Source organism: Eptatretus burgeri, chromosome 9, assembly GCF_056783735.1.
Source record: "Eptatretus burgeri isolate ZD-2024b chromosome 9, Ebu_testis_v1, whole genome shotgun sequence".
NCBI classification, from domain to species: Eukaryota; Metazoa; Chordata; class Myxini; order Myxiniformes; family Myxinidae; genus Eptatretus; species Eptatretus burgeri.
Window position 1 is genome coordinate 100,473,193 of NC_140969.1, and position 15,100 is coordinate 100,488,292.

Genomic DNA, 15,100 nt, shown 5'->3' on the forward strand with positions numbered 1-15,100 from the left:
TCGAAAGAGTAAAAAAAAAAATTCTGTGCAATAACAATTAAATTCTCTGGCATGTAAACACATTTCTAAAAAGAAGTAAAGAAACGAGTCAAAAAACGTTAAAAAAAAAAAAAATGAAAAAGGATGTCGGGATGTCGTTGTGTCTTGTGTATGGACAACCATGATTCAAAGAAAGATGTAGGGCTGGTTTCACATCATCATTTCTCATGACCATCCCGGCCTTGTTTAAATACTTTATGAGGAACATCCCGACATCCATTTTCAATTTTTAAAAATGCTTTTATTACTTGTTAAAAGAGCAACAATATGTATGTATACATGCACAGCGTATTACAAGAAGAACAATAAATATAAAAAGTTAAAATTCCTCTTTTTATAAAAATCACTCACTCTCTCACTCTCACTCTCACTCTCACTCTCACTCTCACTCTCACTCTCTCTCACTCTCTCTCACTCTCACTCTCACTCTCTCTCTCACTGTCTCTCTCTCTCTCTCTCTCTCTCTCTCTCTCTCTCTCTCTCTCACTCTCTCTCACTCTCTCTCACTCTCTCACTCTCTCTCACTCTCTCTCTCTCTCACTCTCACTCACTCTCTCTCTCTCTCTCATTTTCTCTCTCTCTCTCATTTTCTCTCTCTCTCTCTCTCATTTTCTCTCTCTCTCTCATTTTCTCTCTCTCTCTCTCTCTCACTCTCTCTCTCTCTCACTCCCTCCCTCGCTCTCTCGCTCTCTCGCTCTCTCTCTCCCTCCCTCTCTCACTCTCTCACTCTCTCTCTCTCTCTCTCGCTCTCTCGCTCTCTCGCTCTCTCACTCTCTCACTCTCTCACTCTCTCACTCTCTCACTCACTCACTCTCTCACTCTCTCACTCTCTCACTCCTCTCACTCCTCTCACTCCTCTCACTCTTTCACTCTCTCACTCCTCTCACTCTCTAACTCTCTCACTCTCTCACGCTCTCACTCTCCCATGCTCTCACTCTCTCACTCTCTCACTCTCTCTTTCACTCCTCTCACTCCTCCCACTCCTCTCACTCTTTCACTCTCTCACTCTCTCACGCTCTCACTCTCTCACTCCCTCACTCCCTCACTCCCTCCTCACTCCCTCTAAAGTAGGGTTTGAAAGGCTGGTCTTTTAACATGACTGTGTGTTCACTGTGGTCTATTTTTTGAGGATAAAAAACCTCAAGAAAAGCATTTTCCATATAAGAGTAATTAAACGTCTTCTATTGTAATTGTAGATGATGACTTGCAAACCGAGCCTCAAGTTCGGCGTACAGAAACGTTTTTTTTCTCAATAACAATAAATCCAAGGTGCAGGGAGGTGAAATTCACTGCACGTGATGTGTAACGTGCGCAGAATAAAACAAGTGTTCATTTACGTCTGTGGGATGTCGAATAAACAAAGAAGATACAAGCACACTTGACGCTAGGCCGAGGCTTCAGACATCGGCATGCTCACGAGGCTATACCTCCATAATGAAACGTCCCAGAAGATAAAGAAAACAGGGTCATATCCTATCTTTCAGTCTCCTTGTATATTTCAAATAAAATAACTCCAACCCCTCATTTTTGACAGGCTTTTATACTCGTGTGTATATTTTCTATTTCATATTGTTTTAACCCTTTGAATCAATCGCTTTAGCTAAGCTAATCATTGTCATACTTGCTAATGCTTTCCCCATCATTGTTGTAGACAACATCGCTGCTGAACTTGAGGCAAACATGGGCCTTATCGAGGAGGTTACAGGATGCATCAAGATCAAGCGCTCTTATGCACTTCTCTCACTTATGTTCTTTCAAAATCTGCGCTCCATCCATGGCACCATGTGTGGGTGAGGAAAATTAATCCCAGGGACTTCTGTTTCCCACTTGAGATTTTCGTTATAGTGATGTATTATATTTGTGAGTCAAACAGACATGTTCTTAGACACCTCAAAGTGCAGTTTTCATCATTTACATTCTACGTTGAACTCAACTTGAACGAAACCATTTCATTTGCAGACTGCTGGTGTACTTCCTTTTGCAGTTTTTGCAGAATGACATTCAAAGCCTTCCCACAATTTTTTGATATATTTTTATCCTGAGATCATTTCTGATGTAATTATCCAGGAGATAGCACTGTGGTTTCGATAAGGATAGGGCAATTAAATATATGCACATGGTATTCATTCTGAGATGTATGGCTGCACATTTAAGAGTGATGCTCATTGTATTGGGGGTTTCATCATGACACCTGTGAGCGAGCGACCAGGTGGATATAAAATTTTCCAAGTCATCGATATAATTGCATGGCATTCTGACGTGAGTGTATAGGGACATTGATAGTGTTACGGATCTGGGGTTCGAGGCTTGCCATGAGGGGAAGCACTCGGGTCCTTCCCCAATGCCCGGTCCTGAGGTCGCCAGGCACAGATAATTCTGCACGCCGACGGGTTGCAAAGCAACCACAAATGCTGATTGGTACTGCCAATTCTGGCAGCATTACACTAATCTGTGTGATACCTTACCTGTGGATGGCCTTACCAAGAGGGGTCATGTGCCCTTGATGTGTACTTCCGTGGGACTTAACCGTATCAGGTGCAGCCAAGCGGAGCTGCCAAGTATGTACCGGCTAATAAGAGCCAAATCAGTGGGGTAGAACTACCCAGGTAAACTACGTGTGGACGATGCTGTACCAATGGAGGAAAAGACAAAACAAGGTGCATACATTTATAATCAGGGCAATTTATTTCAAAGCAAGCGCATGGAAAGGTCGTTTAGCATAATAATAATAAAGGGGTTTATTAAGCAATGTGTACAGCAGGAGAAAGCAAGGATTGATGAGGTGCGGCAAAAGAAATACAGTTATTTACAAAAGGGAACTCACAGGGCAGAGCTAAACCGAAATTAACTTCTGCAATGTTCTCTATAATCTCACGTAACAGGTGCCATCAGACACACACACCTGAGGAAACCAGAAAGCAAGAGAGATGAGAGAAAGTTTGAGGTGTGAACGACCTCTAGAATATCTGGCATGGTCGATGGACTAACACAACCCAGTCGCTTCGGAGGGGGGAGGAGGGAAGAAAACCTGGAGTGTTTATGGTGCATGAGAGGGGGGGAGGGGTGCAAAATTTGGTGTGGGAGGGGGGGGTTCAAAATTAGGTGAAATGAGATGCAAATGTAATGCAGAAGAGGGAGAGTGAAGAGGTCCGTATCTGCAGCTGCTCTTTTAGCTTTGTTTGTCTCCAGCAGACGAGACAGTAGATGGGAGAGACAAGACGAGCGAGATTATAGCTTAACGTGGCATGTGAGAAAGTCTGTACACTATGTGTAATTACTACGTCTATTGTTGGTCTCGTGTTGCATCTACTCAGCACTTTGCTCCAGGTCTGGACCCTCCTCCTTTCCCCTCGCTCCGCTCTTCAGGTCTGGACCCTCCTCCTTGAACAGCCCTCTGCACGCAGAAGCAGCCGCTTCACACCCTGGAGAAGATTCTCTCACCTCTTGTAGAGACTGACTGGCTCAAGACTGACTGGCTCAAGACTACTGCTCAGACTCACTGGTGAAGACCATTGTGGAGATTGACTGGCGAAGACTACTGGCTCAGAGTATTTTTCGCAGATTTTATATAGAGCCTGGATGAAGGAGGAGCCACAGGACAGATCAAAATGCTCTGTAAGCATAGCCGAGCGCTCCCATTGGCATGCAGATGCCTCCCCGATAAGTAGCCCTGTCCACGAGTGTCCACAGCCGAAGATGACCTCATTCACCCCTGAACCTCAGCATGCGATGGGGCTCCAAAGTTATCATGGGCTGTAGGTTTTTGGGAGTGCTCTCCGGCCGTGAACGTGCGCTGGGCTTCGACTGAGGGTCACTATTTAGCGGAGCACCAGGGCCACTCAGACAACATTGGGTGGACCCCAGCACATTCTTGCGCTCTGATGTACTTGCCAATCTGTTCCGACCTCAAGCATCCATCATGGTGGGTCTAGTCCATTGTTCCCTGACATCCTTAAGCGACTGTGGTTAGCATCCGGGGTACTGACTGGTTGCGGAGTTTTGCAGCGGTTGTTGTGAGGTCGGGGAAGCACTGTGGCATTTCTGGTGAAGAGGTTGAGCATAGGTTATTGTGGGGATTTTTAGGAAGGTGTTGTGGTGGTCGTATGAAGGTTGTAGCATTGTGGTTCGAGTACTGAGGCATCTGAAATGAAACGTCTGTTGGAGAATGGCGTGCAGTTTGAATGGGACTGCTGCAGCATATGTTCATGAGACTCTCGATTGACGTCACCATTCGGTCTGTGGCGTGCATGCTTATTTGAAGGGGAGGTCGTGTGTGCAAAGTAAATTAAAATAGATGAATGGAATGAAAGACCTAGCTAAAAGCCCTCGCCATGCATTTTTCCCCATTAACCCACCAGACATAAGGGAAGGGCTATGTGAAACGGATACGAATGAAATAACTGCTTGGGGACCACTATATGTTTGGGTGCATTTGTCTCGAGGAGTGGCATTTTCGCAGAACTGCTACAATAGCAACAGCTTGATTTTAGCAGTTGTCACTCTCTCTTGGACAAATTGTTCGATCAGATTCTAAAACATGATGGCATTGCACTGCAAGCTGCAATGTCTCTGCACAGATTGATTATTTTATCCAGTTGCTAATGATCGTGTGTGTATATCTCTGAGTGTATATGTGTGTTTATGTATGTATTTCCATTCTCCCAGGTTGACAGTCATACTACAGATGTGAAAATTAGGCCACAGGAAATTATACTGGACATGTTAAAGTTTGACAGAGCTGCCATAAGCTAATTTTGACACCCCGTACACATTATTTTGAAATGTATTTTGAATGGGATCCAAGGGGAAGGTGATATTCAAGAGAATGAAGCAATGGAAAGTATGAGTAGGCCTTGTGTCTAACTATATCACCAACACATGGAACGCAAAATCATATAAAACTTGTATGTGTCTCAAATGTACACGATTAGATGCTGTGTGCGTGCGTGCGTGCGTGCGTGCGTGCGCGTGCATATCTATGTTTCACATGCAAGGCGATGTATCAATGCGTGCGCCGTCCGTTGGAATAATGTTAAGTTGGAGGAACCATCTGTCGGTGCTTTTTGTTGGTGGATGTTAAAGGTCTCATATTATCTTTCGTGGAGAGTAGGTGAGTTATCCCCAGCACACCGAACAAATTCAAACCTCCTGCCACCTTCAGTCAAATGTCAGACCTGGTCAGCCAGTTTCTTAAATTATAATTTAATTATAATAATTAAATTTATTATAATTTCTTTAAATAATTTCTTAAATTATAATAATTATTAGAGCCAAAACCATTTTGTGGCCGACCCCATACAAAGGTGGGAATAATTGAGACAATTGTCAGTGACGTCATGATGATGGCTGTAGGTTGGAGAACTGATATCAAATATGTCAGTTCTCCGACCATAAGCATCGTTATGACATCAATGTCACGACGAGCTTCTTACAAACACTTGGTGGCACCTGGAGCTTTTAAACCAGGAATTGTAACTCTCTCGCTGTGCCATTGTAATACAGGAAGATGTTGCAGCGATTTGTTTGTGGTTCACAGATCACGTGCTAATTATATCTCTGCCACCGAAGGTGGACAGAGCTTATGTTGTCACACCTGTTTGTCTGTCTGTCTGTGTCTGTTTGTACGGCTGTTTGTTTTTAAGCAGGATATCTCAAAAAGTTACGTACGGATTCGTATGAAACTTGGTGGACAGGTGTGGGTGTGTGACAAGGACGAATTGATTTGATTTCAGTGCGGATCCGGATCCGGATATGAGAATTAAAAATTTTTAAAAAAGTGATTCTTCACCATTGAGAGCGAGTTTCACTCGGAGAGCAAAAACAATCTCCATAAGGACTCTGAATGATGGTCTTCCACAAGGGCTTGCCAAACCTTCTGTGGAGTGTTTCGGGGTCCCAGTGGGTGTCCTAATGTGAGTGGGAGGTTTAAAAAAAAAAAAAATTCCTCAATCAAATTATAATTTTGAGTTTCGATCCGTACAAAGCTGCTCTCGATCCGGATGTAACGTCAGAATGGCATTTCTATTCGTTTACCCCAGGAGTCTTTATAACATTGTATTTTATTATATTAATGACAACAGTATTAATTTGTGATTGGAATGATTCTGTTTGTAATGAAAATATCGAGAGATTGAGTTTAAAGGAGAAGGAAATGATTAACAGAGAAAATTAGATGATTCTCAGTTGCATAAATTTTTACACCCTTTTCCTAATTAAGCCTAAATCACTTCAGCAGCAAATTATTTGTTTGAAAGTTTACAAAATAAGTATAATAGGTTTCACCTGGATGTAATCAATGGTTTAACTTTAAAATTAAGCTCCCTTACTTGTCTAAGGAGTTTTAAGGTACAACTCACTTGGTCAACCAACAAGGCAAACATGAAGACCAAGGAGTTTTCCAAAGATGTCAGACATGAAGTGGTGGAGAAGCACCATTCAGGAGAGGGTTATAAGAATATTTCATTCACTCATTATCCCTATGAGTACGGAGAAATCCATCACTAAGAAGTGGTAGACGTATCATACCACCCAGACTCCACGCAGATCAGGTCGCCCATCCGAACTCAGCAGCCGAGCAAGCAGGAAACTGGTTCGGGATGTCACTGTAAATCCATCAATGACTTCAAAAGATCTTCAAGGCTCTATGTCTGAGATGAGGATCAGTGTTCATCAATCAACAATTTCCTGTTCGCTTCACAAAGTTCGCCTCTATGGACGGGTGGCAAGAAAAAAGCCATTACTGAAGTGCCGCATCTAAAAGCTCGTACGGAGTTTGCAAAAAAGCATCTTAAAGACACTGCAGGGACGTGGAGAAAAGTGTTGTGGTCAGATGAGACAAAAGTTGAACATTTTCGTCTAAATTCAATGCGTTACATCCGGTGCAAGTCTAACACTGCACATCACCGAGTCAACACTATTCCTATTGTCAAGCACGGTAGTGGCAGCATCATGTTATGGGCCCACTTTTTATCAGCAGGGACTGGCAAGCTTATCAGGATAGAAGGGACAATGGTCGGTGCAAAGTTCAGGAGAATCTTTGATTAAAACCTGGTCGAGTCAGCTATGAATGTGAAACTAGTAGGAGATTCATATTTCAGCAGGACAATGATCCGAAGCACAAAGTTGAAGCCACACTGGAGCGACTGAATAAGAAGGAAATAAATGTTGTTGAGTGGTCCAGTCAAAGTCCTAACTTGAACCCAATTGAACATTTATGGTGAGACTTGAAGACTGCAGTCCATCGACGATCCCCCATCAGACTTGGCAGAACTAGAGCAATTTTCACATGAAGAATGGACAAAGATTTCATCATCTCACTGTGCAAGGATGATAGAGACCTAACCCAAAAACACTCATAGCAGTCATTGCTGCATTGCACCAAGCGCTCACCTGAATAGCTTTACAACCAGTGAATTTTGATTTGCACGTGTATTTTTTGCAGGTATTCCTGACAGGTAACCTCCTTCAACTATAACAGTGTTTCGTTTGATCTCTTCAGTTATAAATAAAATTCGAATTTAATTTGGAAAAATTGTTTCTACTTAATTTGTTGTACATTTAAACGCGGCGGTGGTCGGCGGTTGAATACTTACTTTTGTAGGTCACCGTATGCGGAGTGCATCGCCACACTCAAATAATTTTCTTCTATCTGTTGTGGCTTTTATTTCCGTCATGCACGGCAGATTACGTACGTTGTTGTTGCTCTTGAGCCACTCGGGTTAATTGAGAGTGGAACGCGTGGAGCTTGTTTACGTAGCTTCAGCCACGTCGTTGTGACAATCTCGTTTTCTGTTTAATTAATTTTATTTTCACCTCTCCCTTAGGAACTACTCATTTTACGTGCTTGACAATCGAAACTTGCAGCAGCTTTGGAACTGGGATCACCACAACCTGACCATTCACAGAGGAAAGATGTTCTTCCACTTAAACCCCAAGCTCTGCCTCTCTGAGATCTACCGTATGGAAGAGGTGACGGGAAGTAAGGGTCGTCAAGCACAGAGTGACATTTCACTGAAGACCAACGGCGACCAGGCATCATGTGCGTAACATAGCAAACTCACGACACCTGCTTTTCATTTTGAAGCCCTTTTTGGAACCATGTTAGTTTTTGCTGCACATCGGTTCACTACTCAACTGTAATGCACTCGATGTTTCAAAGTGGCCAAGGTGACTGTGGCTCACCAACACATCTAATGGAAGTCATGTCAAGTATCCAAGTTTTTTTTTCTTCCTGATTTAATGGGTTGGAAGCACTTCAGGTTGTCCTACCCCTTGACACATTGCTGCATAGACTTACATCCACGTGTGCTAGGTAACGTGTTGTGTGCATCAAGAGATTTTGCTTTGTTAATGTTGCTGAATTTGCAACACACACACACACACACACACACACACACACACACACACACACACACACACACACACACACACACACACACACACACACACACACACACACACACACACACACACACACACACACACAGTGTGATAAAGGGAGGAAACACTGATGCGAGCAAGTGGGATGGTTGGGTTAGGAATTGTGGTTCCGTAGACGGGAGACGCAAGGGATAAAAGAGTTGAGGTGTGCACTCAGCCTGGATTTTGGAAGTTTAACCAGGAGCGGTTTACTGGAAAATGCATGCATCCTGGAGTAGATAGGATGTCTCGGAGGACTGAGAGAGCAGAGGGAGCAGTGTTGGGGAATACATGATAGAAAACAGATCACCGAGCAGCCTGCGATGTGAGAGTAACAGAGCTTCTGCTTCAGCTTCAACGTGGGAGATTTTAATAATTTATAAGCACAAATTCAAGGAGGAACAGATGTGATGCTGGGGCACCACCCAGCACCCCATAGGGGATAGCAGTACTCCATTGAACTACAGACAAAGGCCTTGTAGACTGTGAGTAGTTCTGATTTTCCAATGAGAGATTTTTTGATCGATGAAGGATGCCCAATCTGCGGGTAGCTTCGGACACCAGGCTTGCTATGCCGGTCGGCCGAGGAAAGATCATGGCTGATGGTGAGGCCGAGAAATTCGAGAGACTGAACCCTCTTCCAGTATCTGACATTTGAAATAGCGCGGTGGATTCCAGAGCTATAGGGTGAGACTGATATTTTTCTAGGATTGAAGGATGTGTTCCATGTATCAGATCAGTGTCGAATCATTTCCAGATCAACACAGAGATGCAGCTCCAGTCTGCCACGCAATGTGATCGTATCATATGACATCATATGCGAAAAATAGGAAGACATAGTTTCCCAGAACAAGAAACTTACATCCGTGTTGGAGTTTACGTAAATTTACCTTTTATATCTAATTTCTTCATACATTGTTCCACCGTCCCTTTTCTGCGTTTTTTTTTCAAATCTTGTATGTGATTCACTTTTTATTCACGACATATTGATGCTATTTTAGTTTGCTCAGCCACCTCACTCTTCGTTCCTGAGGTTTTTTTTCTCAAAACAGGTTGGATTTCTTGACAACTATTGTGAGTCATCAATGCTCCCGTTGTTTCTGGTTGTGCTGCATCTCAAAAAGTGCTCGTCTTGTTGTTGCTGTTTATGGATTTATTTCAATCATGGCCTCCGCCGGTTATCTTTGGCAGGTGAGAGCACTATCTTGAACTTCACCGAAATCCTGACGTCCAATGACAAGATTATCTTGCGATGGCAGCCCTACCGGCCTCCCGACTACCGTGATCTGCTCGGCTTTGTGGTTTTCTACAAGGAAGCGTGAGGAATAACACCACAGTGCAATGTCTTGTCTTCACACAACTACTTAATAATTATAATCTTCTGTGCAATATGAACGATGTATGCATTTTTGGCTTTCACAGCCGAACAAAGACTGAATCATTTGTTTTTTTTTTCTTCTTTAGGCAGTCTACCTCCATCGTTCTACTTATATTTAACTGTTGACGTAAAAGCTATTGACTGCTTTTTTCGGGGTAACGTTCAAGTTGTTCCCATTACTCGAACATGGCGCTTTGTTATGTTTTGTCCTCCGTTGCTGTGATTCACTATTTCGAAAATCCAAACTTTTGAGTGTGGGCCATTTGTCAGAACAATTTTAAAACTAAATTTTGATGACTTTTCTTGTGGTTTTCAAGTCTGGACACTGGAAACACCCACTGTCTTTAGGAGCAGCCTGAGGAGAGAGAGAGAGAGAGAGAGAGGGAGAGAGGGAGAGAGAGAGAGAGAGAGAGAGAGAGAGAGAGAGAGAGAGAGAGATAGAGAGAGAGAGAGAGAGAGAGAGAGAGAGAGAGAGAGAGAGAGAGAGAGAGAGAGAGAGAGAGAGAGACAGAGAGAGAGAGACAGAGAGAGAGAGACAGAGAGAGAGACAGAGAGAGAGACAGAGATAGAGACAGAGAGAGAGACAGAGAGAGAGACAGAGAGAGAGAGAGAGAGAGAGAGAGAGAGAGAGAGAGAGAGAGAGAGAGAGAGAGAGAGAGAGAGAGAGAGAGAGAGAGAGAGAGAGAGAGAGAGAGAGAGAGAGATGATATTGGAGGAGGTGGGGCAAATTTATTTTGTGCCATGGCTAATAATCCCCCCTATCGGCAGCAGCATCAGTAAACCACTTGCACTGTGGTGGCATGAAAATCTCAAGTCGTCTCCCCCTCGTTTTAACCATCTTCCAGCAGCTGCACATAAACTACGTCTAACCATGCATAAACCATCTCCCACCGGCCAGGCGCATAAACCACCACCAGCCGCGCATAAACCATGTCCCACCAACCACGCATAAATCAGCTCTACATGTGCATAAACATTCACCCACCGGCTGCTTGCTTAACACAGTTTTAAAACCATCTTCCACCAGCCATGCATAAACCACCTCCAGCCACACACGAACCACCTCCCAAAATCTGCGCACATGAAACGGTTTCAAAACCATCTCCCACCAACCGTGCAGAAACCATCCCCCGCCACCAATGGTCACACTACCCACCCCTCCTCCATCGACCCACAACCCCTGAAAGGCTGCTTATGTGCAGCGTGTCCTGGGCCTCATTCTTTCTTCTCGTCCTGCTGCCTTGACCTGCTGTGATTCTTTGTGCTCGTGGACTTTTTGCGCTCATTGTTCGATCATGGGTCCTAAGCGTACGATTAGTGCGGGAGATGTTTCTGCTCCCAAGAGGCAGAAAAAAACGTCATGAGCTTGAGCTGGAAAGTGGAGCTGCTTGACCAACTATCAAGAGGTGAGAGTGCGGCCTCTGCGGGTAGGCACTATGGCGTGAACAAGTCTCTTGTGTGCTGCATCACGAAAAACAAGAAGGCGATTCATGAAAATGTTGGGGCTAATGCAGTAACCAGCACCAAAGTTGTTGCCCAGGTCAGGAACGTTCACATCGAAGCGATGGAGAAGACATTAAATGTGTGGGTAGAGGATGATGCCCAGAAAAATGTGCCTTTAAGTGGACCTCTGATTCATGAAAAGGCAAAGTGCATGCACGATCATCTGGCTGGAGGGGATGATGCTGCAAACATGAGTGATGTGGGTACGGGTGGTGCCACTCCCTTCCAAGCTTGCAGGTGATGGTTTGACCACTTCAAGAAGACGTACGGTCTCCACAATGTAAAGGACACAGGCGAGTGTGCCTCATCGGACCACGAGGAAGCTGAAACTTTCTCTGCTCAACTTGCGCAGCTCATCGAGGCAAAGGGGAATGTACTGGAGCAGGTCTTCAATACAGACGAGACCGGCCTTCTCTGGAAGAAAATTCCCATGAGGACTTTCATCTCGAAGCAATAGAGGACAGCATCGGGCTTCAAGGCTGCGAAGGACCGGGTGTCTCTTCTCCTCTGTGCCAACACCAAACGGGGACTGCAGGATTAAGCCAATGATGCTGTATCGTTCCCTAAACCCGCGTTCTCCCCAAAAGCAAAGATAATCAAACTCTGCCTGCAATTTGGAGGGCCAACAGAAAGGCTTGGGTAACACCTGCCATCTTTATCGATTGGTTTTACAACTGTTTCGTCCCTCAAGTGGAGAGATAACTGGCAGGAAAGAACCTCTCCTTCAGGGTTCTCCTTGTGGTGGACAACGCTCCTGGCCACCCTGAGGTGCTTAAGGTGACCCATCTCAATGTCAAGGTCATCGTCCTGCCACCCAACAACACTTCCCTGATCCAACCACTCGACCAAGGGGTAATTTCAGTGTTTAAAACAAACTACACCTGCCGCACCTTCCATCGCATCTTGGATGCTATGTAGTCCGACCCCAAGTTTACAGTCGGGAAATGTTGGGAAGGACTTCAACATAGCGCACAGCATCAGCGCCATCAAAGACTCTGGACGAAGTCAATGGCTCCATCATCATCACTTGCTGACAAAATCTATAGCCACAGACAGTCAACGACTTCAGAGGCTTTCCCGACACCCCAGAAGAGAGGCGGAAAATTGCCTGGTCGTCACGGGAGAGGAAGGCTTCGTCAATATGGAGCCTGATGAATTGGAGGAGCTCATCACCAAGCACGGTGAGGAACTGGCTGAGGAGGAGTTGGAGGCATCCTCAAAGTTTCCGGGGAGGAGGAAGAGAGCAATGAAGATGAGGAAGAGGTGGCGAAGCCCAACCTGACCGACAAGTTCCTGGGTGAGGTGTTGCAGGATATGAGGGCAGTTGCTAGCAGGTTGCAAGACGCCGATACAGTGATGTAGCGGTACCTCCGGTTCAAGAGGGGGTTTGATGATATTTCGCTGCCTTACAGAGAGCTGCATAGAAACCTGAAGTACTCAGCAACACAGCTCAAGATGACCCATTTATTTTGATGTGAATACATACCAGTACCAGAATACTGGTCCCTCCACCTCAACGCCTTTAATGCTCTAACCTTTATCCCCTTCGGTACATGACTCATCAGCATCCTCATCTGTGTCCTCTTCAGAGTAGTTCACTGAGTTCACTGGATTCTAACTGGTCGTCGTCATTGTCGTAGTCATCATCATCATCATCACATCAAAAGTTATGTCCTATAAACCTATATAAAACACAGTGTTTATTACCTCCACCACCAAAGGTGAAGGACATATGTTTTCACCCCTCTATGTCTGTGTTTGTTTGTCTGTTTGTCTGTCTGTGTGCAGGATATCTCATAAGGTTGTAGACGGATCCAGATGTAAGTTTGAAGGCAGGTTAGATGTGTGACAATTACGAACTGATTAGATTTTGGTGCAGATCCGGATCCGACTACTAGAATTTTCTAAGTGATTCTTCACCATTGAGAGATAGGACCAAAAACGATATACAGCACGATATCTCAAAAAGTTTTGGACAAATTCGGATGAAACATGGTGGACATTGTTGGGTGTGTGACAAGGGCGAATTGATTCGGTTTTGGTGAAGATCCGGATCCGGATCTCGATATGAGCATTATTTAATTTTTTAACTGATAATTATTATTCATCTATGGAGAGATCGAGCCAAAAACTATATATATAGCATGATATTTCAAATATATATTGGGCCCAATATATTTTTCTGGATTAGGCATTACGTGGCGGAGGTACGTGCTCTACCGAGTGCCCTTCCAGTTTGTGTATTTGTTTGTCCCCCTTCAATAAGAACGATTTGAGCAGGGTTTTAAATGCCAATCTTTTTTTACATGACTGTGTGTTTACTACGGTCTATTTTTTCAGGATAAAAAAAACCTCGAAAAACATTTTTCATAGAAGAGTAATTATGTCTCTTGTATTGGAATTGCAGACTGTGACTTGCAACCCGGCCTCAGGGGCGGCGTACAGAACCGTTTAAAATAAAAAAAAAATAACAATAAATACGCGGCGCAGGGAGGTGAATTTTGCTGCATGTGATGTGCAATGCTCGCAGAGTAAAAAAAAAAGTGTTCATTTACATCCATAGGATGTCTAATAAGTAAAAAAGATATTCGCACACCTGACGCTAGGCCGAGGCTTCAGAATTTGGCACGCTCACGTCTCAGTGGATGTAGTGTTTTAAAATAACGCCTTTTCTTGCTATTTAACATCATATCTTCCAGTCTCGAATATGTTGAATAAAATAATTCCAACCCATCATTTTTGACAACCTTTATGCAAGTTTAAAATAAAAATTGGAAATAGTATCTGCTGTTATTGTTGTCTTTTTATTTGTAAGCATTTTTTTAACCCTCTCCTTGGGGTCCGATTTGTTATCTTGCCAAAACGAAGTTTTTGCAAGATATGTTAGTCAGCTTGTATGTTTTTTTTTTTTTTTGTTTGTTTGTCTGTAATCACGTATAAAAAATTCTGCAGAGCACAGTTATCATTGGAAATTTTTGTAACTTCGCATATCATAGGCCTATAGAGGTTCCTTTCAGCGCATAAAAGTTTGAAGGTCAAGGTCAAAGGTCAAGGTCACTTTGTCGCAAATCAGGGGAGTCGACTAAACCCTTATTTTTTGAGTAATTTTGATCGGATCGTCTTCAAACTTCATGGGAATATAGTTCATGGTCTGGCGCTCAGCTGATTAATTTTTGGTGGCGATTGGCCTTGACCTTCATGGTTAGCGCCTCAGGTCAAACATATTTGACCCCAAGGTCAAATTTTCAAGTTTTAGGAACCATGTCGTGTAGCACCTCAAATTGAACACCTCAATGAGTGCTTTCTAGATATGTCAAGCTTGAGACATTATGACGTCATTTGGTGACATTATGAGGCAAAAGCATATTTTTCTTGCCAAAACGAAGTTTTGCAAGATATGTTCGTCAGCTTGTATGTTTTTTTATTTATTTATTTATTTTTGTCTGTAATCACGTATAAAAAATTCTGCAGAGCACAGTTATCTTTGGAAATTTTTGTAACTTCGCATATCAGAGGCCTATAGAGGTCCCTTTCAGCGCACAAAATTTTGAAGGTCAAGGTCAAAGGTCAAGGTCACTTTGTCGCAAATCAGGGGAGTCGACGAAACCCTTATTTTTTGAGTAATTTTGATCGGATCGTCTTCAAACTTCATGGGAATATAGTTCATGGTCTGGCGCTCAGCTGATTAATTTTTTTGTTTATTATCTTGCCAAAACGAAGTTTTTGCAAGATATGTTTGTCAGCTTGTATGTTTTTTTTTTT

At 43.6% G+C, this 15,100-nt stretch overlaps 1 protein-coding gene across 5 annotated transcripts in view; it reads left to right on the forward strand.

Annotated features, from left to right (window-relative positions):
* Positions 1–15,100, forward strand: part of LOC147020746 (insulin-like growth factor 1 receptor) — a 252,796-nt gene that overhangs the window by 116,558 nt on the left and 121,138 nt on the right. For all 5 annotated transcript variants that reach the window (XM_085896358.1, XM_085896356.1, XM_085896357.1 and 2 more), the window contains 3 exons: positions 1,691–1,829; positions 7,863–8,077; positions 9,649–9,775. In XM_085896358.1, the coding sequence (XP_085752484.1) occupies positions 1,691–1,829; positions 7,863–8,077; positions 9,649–9,775 (481 nt within the window). The remainder of the gene's footprint in view (positions 1–1,690; positions 1,830–7,862; positions 8,078–9,648; positions 9,776–15,100) is intronic.